This window comes from Papilio xuthus, unplaced genomic scaffold (assembly GCF_000836235.2).
Source record: "Papilio xuthus unplaced genomic scaffold, Pxut_1.1 DF827680.1, whole genome shotgun sequence".
Classification (NCBI taxonomy): domain Eukaryota; kingdom Metazoa; phylum Arthropoda; class Insecta; order Lepidoptera; family Papilionidae; genus Papilio; species Papilio xuthus.
In genome coordinates, this window is record NW_013530969.1 from 5,395,722 (window position 1) to 5,409,474 (window position 13,753).

At 37.1% G+C, this 13,753-nt stretch overlaps 3 protein-coding genes across 11 annotated transcripts in view; 2 read left to right on the plus strand and 1 right to left on the minus strand.

The window, feature by feature from the left end:
- The first annotated feature begins 386 nt into the window (after window positions 1-386).
- Txl (Thioredoxin-like) lies at window positions 387-2,542 on the plus strand. Its single transcript, XM_013311710.1, has 6 exons — window positions 387-585; window positions 675-831; window positions 907-1,017; window positions 1,123-1,272; window positions 1,456-1,589; window positions 1,693-2,542. The coding sequence occupies exons 1-6, from the start codon at window positions 488-490 to the stop codon at window positions 1,901-1,903; spliced, it is 861 nt and encodes a 286-aa protein (XP_013167164.1). The 5' UTR covers window positions 387-487; the 3' UTR covers window positions 1,904-2,542.
- Usp39 (ubiquitin specific protease 39) lies at window positions 2,084-5,322 on the minus strand. The gene is made up of 10 exons (XM_013311709.1): window positions 5,185-5,322; window positions 4,966-5,114; window positions 4,736-4,850; window positions 4,475-4,650; window positions 4,046-4,271; window positions 3,841-3,964; window positions 3,266-3,425; window positions 2,986-3,176; window positions 2,748-2,900; window positions 2,084-2,662 (listed from the first exon to the last, which is right to left on the minus strand). Exons 1-10 carry the CDS (start codon window positions 5,243-5,245, stop codon window positions 2,566-2,568), a joined length of 1,452 nt encoding a protein of 483 aa, XP_013167163.1. The 5' UTR covers window positions 5,246-5,322; the 3' UTR covers window positions 2,084-2,565.
- Window positions 5,323-5,621: 299 nt separating this feature from the next.
- Window positions 5,622-13,753, plus strand: part of poe (E3 ubiquitin-protein ligase-like protein poe) — a 29,303-nt gene continuing 21,171 nt past the window's right edge. For 8 of the 9 annotated variants that reach the window (XM_013311235.1, XM_013311240.1, XM_013311236.1 and 5 more), the window contains exons 1-23: window positions 5,622-5,772; window positions 6,430-6,527; window positions 6,747-6,886; window positions 7,136-7,256; window positions 7,427-7,701; window positions 7,862-8,025; window positions 8,254-8,389; window positions 8,462-8,584; window positions 9,102-9,244; window positions 9,327-9,528; window positions 9,664-9,823; window positions 9,906-10,063; window positions 10,343-10,508; window positions 10,733-10,917; window positions 11,045-11,201; window positions 11,352-11,455; window positions 11,600-11,743; window positions 11,870-12,085; window positions 12,233-12,420; window positions 12,596-12,776; window positions 12,909-13,014; window positions 13,120-13,273; window positions 13,444-13,669. In XM_013311235.1, the coding sequence (XP_013166689.1) occupies window positions 5,651-5,772; window positions 6,430-6,527; window positions 6,747-6,886; window positions 7,136-7,256; window positions 7,427-7,701; window positions 7,862-8,025; window positions 8,254-8,389; window positions 8,462-8,584; window positions 9,102-9,244; window positions 9,327-9,528; window positions 9,664-9,823; window positions 9,906-10,063; window positions 10,343-10,508; window positions 10,733-10,917; window positions 11,045-11,201; window positions 11,352-11,455; window positions 11,600-11,743; window positions 11,870-12,085; window positions 12,233-12,420; window positions 12,596-12,776; window positions 12,909-13,014; window positions 13,120-13,273; window positions 13,444-13,669 (3,669 nt within the window). In that variant the 5' untranslated portion in view covers window positions 5,622-5,650. The remainder of the gene's footprint in view (window positions 5,773-6,429; window positions 6,528-6,746; window positions 6,887-7,135; window positions 7,257-7,426; window positions 7,702-7,861; window positions 8,026-8,253; window positions 8,390-8,461; window positions 8,585-9,101; window positions 9,245-9,326; window positions 9,529-9,663; window positions 9,824-9,905; window positions 10,064-10,342; window positions 10,509-10,732; window positions 10,918-11,044; window positions 11,202-11,351; window positions 11,456-11,599; window positions 11,744-11,869; window positions 12,086-12,232; window positions 12,421-12,595; window positions 12,777-12,908; window positions 13,015-13,119; window positions 13,274-13,443; window positions 13,670-13,753) is intronic. The other variant, XM_013311237.1, reaches the window with a different exon arrangement.

Genomic DNA, 13,753 nt, shown 5'->3' on the forward strand with positions numbered 1-13,753 from the left:
CATCTCGCTTGCCTAAAAATATATATTACACAACAGGTTCTGAAAGACAAAATTATAGGCCGCTCACGAGAGCGAGAACGATCATGCTGTAACCTTCGTCGGGCATTCTTATTTTATACTTTATCTTTATAACTTTAACAAAGTTCAACTACCTATGTTGACTGATATTAGCCGAAGACATATTACGAAGTGACTCTTAAAGCCCACAGTTAACATGTTCACATACAAAACTCGTAGATTGGAGAGTAATGCTAGGGTACGAAAATTACCTAAAAAGTTAAAAATTCCGAGTCTCCGATATGACAATGGCAACCTATGGCAACATTTTTCTTTTATATGATTTTTGGATGGCAACTCAAAAACGACAATTTAAACGTCACTGTCTTACTGTGTCATCGAACATCTATGGTCAATTTCCATTTTGAAGTATCATTCCAATATCATTATTTGATTACTGTCGCCTAATTTCGGTTTGAGTTATTTCAAAATGGGTTTGGCTACAATAATTGAAAATGAGTCTCATTTTCAAACAGAAATGGCCAACGCTGGTACAAAGCTGGTAGTCGTAGACTTTACAGCTACTTGGTGAGTACAAACTGGAGAAAACATTATTTTTTCCTAGTCATTGCGAGGATTGTAGTTGAAATACTTACATATCTTTTGTTGCATTTCAGGTGTCCACCGTGCCAACGTATTGCCCCATTTTTTGAACAGTTGCCTGCTAAGTTCCCGAGGGCAGTTTTTCTAAAAGTGGATGTTGATCGATGTGCGGAAACCGCAAGTGCGCAAGGCATTAGTGCAATGCCTACGTTCGTATTTTATAAGAACAGGGCTAGTATTATATCCATAATATTTTTATGGTTAACGTCCGTATTTCGGATTCTATAATGGTAGTTATTGTTACAGACAAGAATTGATAGACTACAGGGCGCTGACCCCGGCTCCCTTGAGGCAAAGGTTAGACAGTACTATGGTACCGACGAAGCTGCAGATGAGGATAGCGCTGTAGCAGGACATGTAAGAATATATTAATTTAATTTTGTAACCTATCTATTGAAGATGTATAATAATAAAAAAATAATGTTAATTCACATGATATAAATATGATATGTTTCTGTACAGATGGACCTGGTGACATTTATCACTAAGAGTGAATGTGAATGTTTAAACGAGGCTGATGACCATCCACTAATGCATGCTCTGAATAATGGCGGTGGATATCTAGCCAGTGACTGTGATGAACAACTCATCATTAATATTACATTTAATCAGGTATGAATTTTTTTACAAATTAGTTTAACATCATATTGTTGAATCAAGTTAATAATAGAAAGTTCCCATATATTCAATATATAGAAAAATACTAATTGTAATTTATTAATAAATGTTTGTAACACACACATACTACACTAATGCCAATTTTATCATATATATATATATGACATGCCGTTTTAGGTGGTGAAACTACACTCGTTGAAAATTAAAGCACCAGCTGATAAAGGCCCAAAGACTTTGAAGTTGTTCATCAACCAGCCAAGAACACTTGATTTTGACCAAGCTGCTGGGAATACTTCGGTGCAAGAATTAGAGTAAGATATTGCTTTTTATATTAAAAGTTTGAGTTTAAATGATACTATATTTCTCTCTTAATTAATTGGTCCGAATTTTTTATCTTCATTTTGTGTTTTTCAGATTGACACCGAGTGACTTGGAGGGCAATCCTGTGCCGCTAAAGTTTGTTAAATTCCAGAATGTTCAAAACATTCAAATATTCATAAAAGACAACCAATCAGGTGGCGAGGTCACATTGGTTAACCACCTGGCATTCTATGGCTCCCCCATTTGTACTACAAACATGGGAGAATTTAAACGTGTAGCTGGCAAGAAGGGTGAAAGCCATTAAACTTCAGTCTAGTTCTAATAATACAGATAGTTCAGTTTAATAAAGTAATCAATATTTGAAAAAACATAAACCAAGAAAAAAGTGCTACCTAAGCTTTTTACTTTTATAAAAAGAGTAATAAACCCTGATTTCTGTTACTTTTTTTACGGACTTTTAGACAAGATACTTTACTGGGTTTGCCAAACAAAAATGAGCTTAAAGTGAACCTTTATGAATAAAAGGATTTTCATGAGAATAACTTGAGTTTAAACTAAAATAAATTAATAATTTGAATCAACTAATATAAATGAATGCATGGCGAATTCTAATAACTATTGTCTTTATTTTTAAACATACAATATAATAATCCTATGTGATAAAATGCATTTCAAACATATTTAATTTATAGCCTGAAACAATAGCTTACAAAAATAAATTTTGTATGTACCATTTTGTTAAGCTGTACTATTTGTTTACAAAATTGAATTGTGTACTGTTTACATAAAGTGTCAAATGACCATCATTTTAATGATATATTATTCATGTATTTATGATATTGTAATATTGAATAAGGATAAACATCTAAAAGGAATTTGTCATAGAAGCATCGTAAAGTGTCAGTAATTTGTATATTCAAGAAATAAATGATTATAAACTATATTTCAAATTTTTATTAATTCATCTCAGTCCTGCTTCAATTCATATATTTGTATATAGGCTTCTGTTAATGTTATCATCTGTGGTAATATGCTTGTCACATGAAGATCTTGCATTTCATACCTAGAACAAAGTCCAAATTAAATTAATAAAAAATAATTTATCTATTGCCCCTTCTTACTATAAATATAACAAAATAAATAAATACCATTGCTGTGTTGGCGTATGCAACACGTGGGCGCGGTATGTGCCCTTCTCTGGAGTACCATCGTGAACTATATTACCAACTAATTCATATGTTGTTTTCCCTTTATGCTTCGCTTTTATTTCTGGTGTTAGGATATCTCCAAAGTCTACATTTCTGAAATTATTTCAGCCATATTAATAAACTTGTGAGGTGGTTTTAAAAGGTACTTTTATGTTGGTATCAAAAAATTTTTACTCACTTTACTGGAAAATTGACTACAGTTGGATTTTTCTCAACAAAGAAAGTGTTTTTTGTAAACCTTTTTATGTACAATATGAGATAAGGTGGTAATTGTGTTATTTCAAATCGCTTTAAGAAATTCTCTTTATATGTTTTGTATTCTTTTGATGTTTGACCACTGAACTTTGACAGCAGTTGGTACAAATTTACCTGTAATAAAAATTGAATATAAGTATTTTATTGACATACAAGCTCAATTCTCAGTATTTTCTTTTGTCAACGAATAATGTAACACTTGCCTGAGGTATGATGTTTTCACGAAACTCATCAGTAAACAGAGGTGTAGGAGGTAAGTCACAAGTCAAGTACAAGAATGGGGACTCCGTTATCATTTCAGCATACTCCTCACTAGTAAGATCTACTTTTGCAGCATCATCTGCATCTGGGGGTGGCAGCTTTCTAAAAAATATATTTAAATTATATACTAAACATTCGGAATTTCTGACTGTAAATGCCTGTCTGAAAAATTTGGCAGTTACTGTAGCGAAGAAGAACTATGGTTATTATGAATTATGGTTGGATTTCAACTAATGTGCGACCAATAATTAGTATTACAACACACACCCATAACCAAGGTAGCCAAGGGCAGTATGAGGACATCTATTTGCGCAGTTCTGACACACTTCACTCACTTGTACATTCATATATCTATGCACACATGCATCTGGATGATAAAAGTACCTTGAGGTTGGCCATGATCAATGTTTCTACTTACTTTTGTGCAATAAATATCCTTTGTTAATCTCTTTTTAATGTGTCCAAACCATCTAAGCATGCCTTTTTTATTTTTCTATAACAAGTAATTTTAACTTACCTTGTGTATATTCTCATATGACCCAGGAAAGATTTGTAGATTATTGAACTATTAGGCTTTTTCGTACCATTGAGAGCCATATGAAGAGAATTAAGGAACCATGACATAAAATCAATTGGATCACCTAAAATAAATTTAAAAAAAATGAAAAGATCCATATTATGATTACAATTTCTGTGAAGAAATAAATTTGCTTTATTCTTACTTTGTTTTATAAATTGGAATCTTTTCTTAGACCAAAGTACAACTGCTTGTAGCATTTCATGGGGTGATACATGAGCTTTGAAGGCTCGAGGGTTCCAAAGCTTCCTTATAAGCTCACCGAAACGTTGCACCAATAGGAATGAAGAATCACCTGGTGGCCTTTTTATGTTTGCATAATTTTCTTCACGCAAGAAATAATTGCGAAGAGGTCGTACTTGAGAAAGACACTATAAACAAAACACAATCACATTGAAAAGTTACAATTTAAAAAAACATACAGTTGAACCTGGGTTACAGAGTAGCCGCTATAATAAAATATCGCCATCTCTTGGACTCTCCCCTATTCAAGTTCAACTGTACATAAAACAACTTCAAGATAATTGTGACTGGCAGTGTGTACTTATTTTAAAGATTTGTAAATAATACATACCTGTAAAATAACATTACAATAATCATTAGCTTTGATGTTATTAAGGCCCACAATGCCCGGCATATACATGGTACCATCAATAGCTCTAGACATTTTAGTGTTGCAGTCCAACTGTTTGATTTGCTCAGGAGTAAATATAGGGTTAAGCACATATTTAATGTCATTTAATGATGAATCTGGAAAATAAATAAAGTTTGTGGTAATAAAACAAATGTAGTAATTTTATTATATTATAAAAATAATCATCAATTAGAACTTTACCTATAACCTCATAGTTATCTGGCAGACAGTAGAACTTTAAGGTATGAAGGTTAAGAAATACATGGTGGCCATCAGCTACCGAGTGGGTGTAGGCATGTGTGTTGGTTCCTCTGCCCTGGAAGAAAAGGATAATAGGAAAGGCTTTCCAAATACAGCATAATCAAATAACTGTCATAGGCAAAGATAAATACATTTAAGTATATTACTTTTGTTTCTTATAGTTACAGTACCTGAAAATATTTCCCACAAACAAGACAAGCATAAACATTGATTCTAGTCAGTGACACTGAACACAGTTTTTCAAAGTCAAAGTCAAGAACATGTCTGTTAATTGTATCCAAGTAAGGACATTGAATATGTACAGTCTTCTTCGAGATTTCTGTAAATGAATATAAATTATTGTAAAAAGTTTACAAAAATAATTCTTTGAGGTTATAAACAAACTAAACCTGAAACTTCATCGCCGTTCGCATCTGAGTGCTTTCGCTTTTTAGCGGTTTTCTCTGACATAATGTAAGTTAATTATTAATTATACAATAAGATTAATCTTATTATAAATAACTAATCAAATGAAAGATATATTTAAATTTTATTCAATCAATCAAAGTCAATTCAACTTCAACAGAAAACATAAAGTTTGACTTTGATTAAAAACAAAGATTAGTTATACTCAATTCAATAAATTATGTTCGAAAAAATAATTGGAATCGTGGAAATGCATTGCTTTCATTTGAATTGGAATAACATTGAATGTTTCCCAATTTTATACAACCTATAAATGTTTCAAAATAGGGGAATACACCAGAATACACACTTAATAATTCGTGACTTGATCTGGCAACAGTTCTAGGATCCTCTGAAGAAAAAAATATTTTTGACAGTGACGTTTCAAAATTGATCATTTTCGATTCGAAAATGGCTGCATCAGGGGGTAATATTGAGTGGTCTACTACTGTTAAACCAATTTTAACGGCACTTTATGGCCCATTTTTCGATAAAAACGATGCAGTGGAAATTATTCAAGCTATAATAAAAAGGTATGACATATTGGTAAAGTGTATTTTTCGTAATTCATGAATGTTATGATGGCTGCCTTTTTCATTATTCAGCAGTCCTTCTTTATTATTTATTTGTTAATTTGTTATTAATGATTGTACCTAAATTTTCAATATATTTTTTATGTCGTTTTCCACCCATCCTTGGACTGAATGCGTTTTGTCAATATCTAGATAATTTGATATTCTATTGTTTTATGAAATTTAATTTGTGCTAATTAAATTTTTTCATAAGGCTTTGATTGATTTGTAAGTTTTTGGCCTACCAAGACAGTGTAACCTTAAATAGGGGTATAAAATAGAATGGTAAGAATTGGGGTCATTTATCACTTGTCAATCAATATCACACTTAATAAAAAATTTAACACTCAATAGAACCTTAAAAAAATAAAATTGAAATAGTAAAGATCCACAAGATAATAGTCTTTGTAATTGGACAAAGTATTTGTGACTAGAATGACACATACCCACATTTACTGTTTAAAAACAAAATAGTTTATCTGAAGAATTATATTTTTTATTATAAAATATCATCAAATTTTTTAATGTAATCTAATTCTTCAAATGAAAGCATATTAAGTTTTCTGAATATTTTTTTTTCTAAGAATGTGTACTAAAATTTTCAATCTTATATTCCAGTGAAAGCGAATTCCAGAACCATGAAGATGTTTATGACCTATTCTACACATGCTTTGCATGCCTTTCAGCTCACTTCATCAGTGTTAATGCTAACAATTGTAAGTATTAGTCATTATTTTTATAATAAAATGTTAATGAAAAAACAAAAGAAGTATATAGTAAAGATTTGGGTTAATCTTGTTAGTCATACATAATATTGTGAAATATTATGCAATTTTACTTTGGTCATGTAAAAACTAAGTTTTTCAGCTCTATTTAAATTCAATTCCTAATTGATTTTAGTGATAAATTTAAAATACATTTACTAATATTCACAGTACCTATTGACCAGCTAAGCACTGCGCGAGATGCGTTTAGAATCATTTTGGGACAAATACTTAAGAAGCTCTCTGAAGCTGGACTGAGCTATGATGAGACTTCCACAACCACAGCAGCTCCAAATGTCTCTATCAAGCAGGTAATGACTTTTAACTTGTATGTCCCAGCTACATTATTGAATTAATATTCCAATTAGTGCAGATCTTAATGTAAATCTGTAGTTAAGTTGCATCCTCAGTAAACACTTCATATCTCGGTGTGACTTTGTATTTTATTTATATTGTTAGATTACAGGTAAAATGAAAGTATTAGTCAGTGTAAACAGTTCATTGTCAGGTACATCGCCTGACAAAGATCTGTTTACACTTTTAATTGACTTTTGTTTCAGCTTCTTTTACCAATTGTTGGCCTCTGTGGTGTTGATGGTGGAGGTTACCCACAGTCAGATCTGGTTATATTGACATCTCTATTGAAAAATGCTAAATTACCAGCTCATGTGAATGTCTCAGGTTTGTACCCAATTTTGTTCACATATGACAAGTTTTTGCTCTTAGTTGAGCTAAACTGTATTATGAATATGTTTATTCTGTACACAGTTTGCTTGCTTTAAGTATTGACTTATGACATTTTGATTAAAATTTATTACATCATAGATAAAATTGATTTCATTATATTTTAGAAACTCAAACCACAAAGTCATCAGTGATACCGAGTCCAATAACATCTTTGACATCGCAAACTGCAAGTAACAATGAGAAACAGGCGCCATCTACCGCCCAGCGCCGTTCCGATGCGCTGTTAGAACAGCTGACAATGCCCCTACGGAACCCTGCTGCGTCAGTACCATCAACTCAGGTGCAGCCCAGCGCTGCTGTGATGTCTCCTGGAAGTAAGGACAGTTTGGAAAGCTCTAAAGAAGCTAATGCTAACCAACAACCATCTGTTGATATGAAGGTAAATTTATAAAAAGAATACACTATTTTTTATAGATTATTCAAATTAGAAAAACAAGAACTTTTCTCTTTTAATTAATATTTACCACCAGTTAGATCTTATGATTTTAATAATTTGATAGTTCTGTAATTATGATTGATATCGAATTTATCTTCTTTAGAAATGGGTGGCATCAACATGTGGTTCCTTATTGATGGAACTGCGAGCTGGTTTCATCATGCTGAAGGTTTGCTCATCCCTGCCGTGCCTGCAAAGATATCTGAATCGCTGGCAAATGTCCAAGGAGTCTGCCAACTCTCCACAATTCAACTCTGATGCCTCACTGTATGTATTGTTTAGTGCTTGCTATCATTGTTGCAAAAAAATGGTCCAAAGTTAACTTTTTTTGTCTTTGACATTTCGAAAATTTAATAGATTAATAATATTAGTTGGTTCAAAATGTTTTTATTTGATATTTTAACACTCATTTGTACAGGAAATACCTAATCAAAAGACTGACAGATTTGAAACATCTGTAGAAAACAGTGATTAAATTAATGTTGTATTTTGCAGTCTACATTTTCTGGTGAATGAAGTGAATGTATGTCGTCTGGCATTATCACTACCCTGCTTGGAGCCGTTCACTCCGGACCGCATTGCTACCCTCAGTGACGTCGCCACTGCTTGGCTGCTGTGCGCCACCGCTCAGGTAATATCTGCTCTCAATAAAATAAAATATGTTTCTGGGTGTTAATATGTATATTATATGTATATGCTGCAGGCGTCCCTGCACCCTAAGGATGAAGAAAGCGAGCAGCAGACAGCGACACTGGTGGAGAGCGCGCTCAGCCTCTACAACACGGTTGGCGATACGTTCCGGCAGTCGACACGCGCCGGCGGATATGTGAGTACCTCATCGCTTGTAACTTATATACATTGGGCTTTAAACGAGATAATCTGCTGCTGAAACACTCTTCCTTTTTAATAGTTGTAGTACATAACATACTATTAACAGTGGTAGAGCCCGCTTTAACATCTTCGCACGAATCGGCCTGGCTCGCCCGGTGAAATACCACGACCACACAGAAGACAGGCGTCAAGTGGAAGCAATTCCGCGTTTCGTCTGATGAGTGTGCGTACCGAAGGCCTTATTCAGTCCTCTTCCCCTTCCCACCCTTTTTCTTATAAGGAAAGGATGGGAAGTGGAAGTGGACTTTCCGGATGAGAGGATGCATGGAAAGGGAATATATTTTCTTTATGTGCATCCTCTCCTCCGTCGATTAAAGGTGGGCAACGCATATGCAATTGCCTATGTCTATGGGCAACGGTCACTTCGCTATATCAGCGATTTCAGGTGGCCGCTCGCTCGTTTGCCACCTTATGATATAAAAAAAAAATATATTAATTATGCGATTTTCCAGGTATATCAAAACCATCTAATGATCGGCGCGTGGGTTCTGCTGTGCGGACTCCACCATGCGCTCGCCGGCGCGCCATGCCCCACCACTGCACCCGGCAAGAGCCCCGCTAAAACACCTTCCAGACCTTACAATCTTACCAAAATGTGAGTCCCTTATAACTATCAGTTGAAAACATGTGGTATATGTGTTTGTAATATAATGTAAATGACTTTTTATATGGTGCAGGCAACAAGGTCTAGGCGTGGTGTGGGTGGCGCTGGGCGGTCGCTGCCTGGCGTGGACTGGGGCGCTGCTATGCGACGCGCGGCTGGAGGCGCTGGGCGGGCCTGAGGGCGGCACCGCGGGTCCCGCACCCCTGCATATACTGGACCATCACTCGGCGCATGAGCGGGAGCTGCGACTCGCGCACGCTGCACCATTGCACCAGGTATGTTCTATTGTGTTCTAGTTATGATATGTTTGAGAGAATTTAGCTTCTTGAAATTCTACTGCTACTTGCTTGTATTAAATGTATGTAAGCATTTAAATTAACAATTGAATAATGGAAATTGTTTGTCCTTAGTTGTTCGTAGCGCTAGGCGTGGTGTGCTACCGCAAGGCGACTAACCTGAAGCGCGCCGTAGTGCAGAAGCAGCATCAGGATGCCGATCCCGACCGCTCTGACTCTACTGTGTACTTTCAAGACATGATTCTCTGCTCCGAAGACTCAGAAACTGATGACGGTATAATTTTCTTTGTCTAAAATTTTAAGGTATTAATTTCGTTTGCTATGTTTCATGTTAATATTGGGATGTTTTGTGTTAGAAGACAGCGAGCCGCTGTTCGGGTTGTGGTTCGAGTCGACTCTGGTGGCGCCTGATGCGGCGGAGGCGGCGGCGCGACCCGGCGCCGACGCCAACGACAATGTTGACGTGCCGGCGCGCCCACATAACATCGTGCCCGACAAGTCCGAGCCATACTCGGTTAGTGTTAGCGAGTCATTTGCATCTGGCAATTTGCTATGTACTTAACTTTAATTTGTTTGGATGTTTCATTCACTCACACTATCATCCCTAACCACGAAGCTACTCTGATACGTTGATTCTACAAGGCTCTCTATAACAGTTTCTAGACGAGTAGTTACACAAGGTGACTATCGGTGAGGCAAGCCTCTATCTATTCACCCTCCCGTATGTACGATCTGCAACTGTCTAGACTCTATCGAAGCGCAACGTTATATATTTTTTTTATATTTGTTGCAGTACATAACACTAGCGACGGAGGTGTTCACTTTGTTGAACGCAGAGATGATGAGCGAGGGCGCGGAGAGGTTGGGCAGCGGAGCGCTGCAGCTCCACGAGGCGCATCAAGCGCTGCTCGCCGCGCTCGCTAAGGACCTTGACAGGGAGACCGCTCGCACCGACACAGGTACTTACAAACGCTCATATACCAATAAAACATGTGTCAAATTGATACTATGGCTCTCAAGACTATTGTGAAATGCTGGAAATACACTAGAGGTTAAGACTATTTATCAAAAGGCGAGACAATTGAAAGAGTTGGGTCGTTTTCTATGGGTTAGGTACTATAGTTTTATTTTCTGTCCTAAAAGTGGAAGCCACTGTCTTAAAGGTACATAAATGTGTGTGCAGGTACCATATCATCGTGCTTCGGTACGCGGCTGGGCGGTTTATACGCATCGTTCAGCGCGGCGCTGGTCCGCTACCTGCACAACCTGAGCGGTGCTCCAACGTTTGCCGCGCTACAGCCCGCACTGCACCAGCAGCTCGCCGCTGCAGGCGCAGGCGCAGAGCGCGCCAACATAACACCACTACAGGTACACATGGTAGAAAGATTAACCGGCACACCAAGCCGAGTCTGTACTTCTACAACCAATAAAATATTAATCCAAAAAACTTTGTGATATGTATGTTAAATGTTTCAATGGTTGTCACATTGTATAGGTTGGTCCTCGCGTGGTAAAACTTCTGGGTAGTATGATCCTGAGCAAGTCAGCGGCGGAGCGCGAGAACAGCATCCTGGTAATGTGGCACAAGATAGTCAACACGCTACAGGAGTGCGCGCTGCAGTCTCAGCCCTCGCAGGACCATGATTACGAAGGTAAGACACACGTAATATGTACAATTTACATAAGTTTACTTACATTTAAATTGAAAACTAATTATGTGACATACATGTTTTTATTTCTATATTCGTTTTTATTAACGTACTTAACCATTGTATTTACTTATTAAAATTTATTATTTTCAGATTTGAATGTTGAACATGCCCAACTATTGGTCTACCTTTTCCACTCATTGACATTGATGCAGAAGAAATCTGTTCTACTTATGACTTCCAATGCTATTATAAAAGTAAGTAGTAAACCGTCATTAAATGTTAAGGCGTTGGAAAATATTTATTTAAAAATTTGTTCGTTATATTCTCATTGCATGCAGAAGTGGATATTTCCCATCTCACTCCGAATATATCTCTCTCATGTGTTGTGACTCTTCTAGGTTGTGGAGACATTGGCAATAAGCGACAGAAAGCGAGCGATGTCGTTGGCGCCGCACCAGCTCATGCTGACCACTCGTCTAATGCTGCTTCTCGAGTATCTGATGCGACATCTGTACGATGCGCCACAAACATTGCTGCAACAGGTAATAAATATTTAGGAATTAGACTACAAGGCATGGAAATTTACCTTTAACACTAGAGAAGCATCCAAAAGCCATAGTTAATTGTTATAATGCGATCGAGTTTTCATTGTTTTATTTGGTTTTTAGATTGAATGGAACCTTGTAATAGCACCCGGCCTCGCCGAGCCGACCGCTGAGTCGTCAACTAACGGTGCCAAGACTACTACGGACAACGGTCAAATTAAGTCTCGGATATACTGCGAGGTGCCCTACATAGAGGCAGCGTACAGATGCTACTCGCAGGACGAATCCTCCATGAGGCCAAAGTTCTACGCTTTGACCAGCGCTGAGATCAATAATCAGGTATCTTTTAGATTTTTTTAAATACGTAAACAAAATAATTAGAAAGCAAATTTTAAAACACACATTAGTAATGATTATCTTTATCTGCATGACACCCATGAGAGGAATTTTTTTGAAAAGTTATAACATTTATTGTGGTATTTTTAGGAAAATCCGAAATTCGACGGCTTGGCATGCAACTTCGTGCTGGGTACACCGCACAAGCTGAAGTATCCGCTGCTGCTAGATGCACTACTGGCTTTACTGAACGCCGCTTGCGTCTGTGACAACCCGCAGCACCGCGCCGCACCCGCCGCGCTCGCTGCCGCCCACTATTGCTTCCAGACTGCATGGAGGTATGATTCGTATCATATTTTCCTCATATCCTTGATAACTTCCTTCTAACATATTCGTAACAATTACAAACAAAAAAAAAGTAATTCGTAACCTCCATAGTTAGTAGCATTTATTTGAAATAAACCCTTATTTGATTTTATTAAATTTATACAACTTTTTTTTACATTTTAACAGATTGGTGATCAGCATGCCCCCAGCAACGCCCCACATGGATAAGCTGCAGGCAGGTACCAAGGCGGAGCTACCTTCCCCGCTGCCCCTGCACGCTGTCATTTGGGCTCCGCGCGCTGATAACAAGAAGGTCTTCAACCCCTGGCTTAAAGACGCCCTCGTCAAACAAGGAATGTACACACAGGTTCGTTTCGTTTAATTCAAGTTAATTTTGAAGACCATCTGCCATAGTCACAATATCTTGACTGTTTTGAAATTTTGAAAAATTAATGTTAATTTGTAATGTTCAAAATTAAATTTATTGTTTCTATTTCAGTATGCAGAAAATTTGTTAGCCGGTGTTAGTGCATCGTGCGATAATATAAAGTACACCGCTTGGCTCGCCTCGGAAACTATCAAACATTTGAAACAAAATATCACATGTAAGTACTCACTAGTATTCAATACTTTTGCAAAATATTGTTTTACTTTTTTAAATACTTTATAAAAAAATAAAACAATGTTTTGCATTAAAATTGTACTTGCAGCGAGTGGTTTACCATCTCTTCTCGACGTAATATCGTGTGATGCTGCGCTCGTAAGGCTCAAAGTATGCCTGGCTGACACCACGTCCGCTGCGGAGGCGCACCAGTTTATGCCAAACCTTTTGGACCTACTGGACACTATTTTAGATTGCTGCCGGTGAGTTTACTTACTTACTTTTTATTTTCAGAACATATCGATTTAAAACGTTTCTATAAAATTGTCTAAATTGGTACTTCTGATGATTTTCTTCATTTTTTATTAGCGTTCTTCTACCATTCATGAAATGACTTATGCAGACACTTAGACTCTATTGTTGGTGTTTGTAGGCTAAGCGCAGGAGCTGAATTAGAGAACGTATTGGAAGCAGCTAACGACTCATCAGAGCGCGCAGTAAACGCGGCACGACTGGCGGTGTGCTGCGCCGGTGGACCAACTGCCGCCACAGAGGGCGCGCCCGCGCTCTGCGCCTGGCTCCGCCCACATCTGCCGCCCGCCACCGTCGCCATATTGGAGCGGCTTGCCACACCACCGCCACTCACATGCCTTAATCTGGTATGTAAATTGAAATATGCAACCCTCTTACTTAGATCTAGCAAAGAACTATGATAGATATCGAATATACAAAGAAGGTATTAA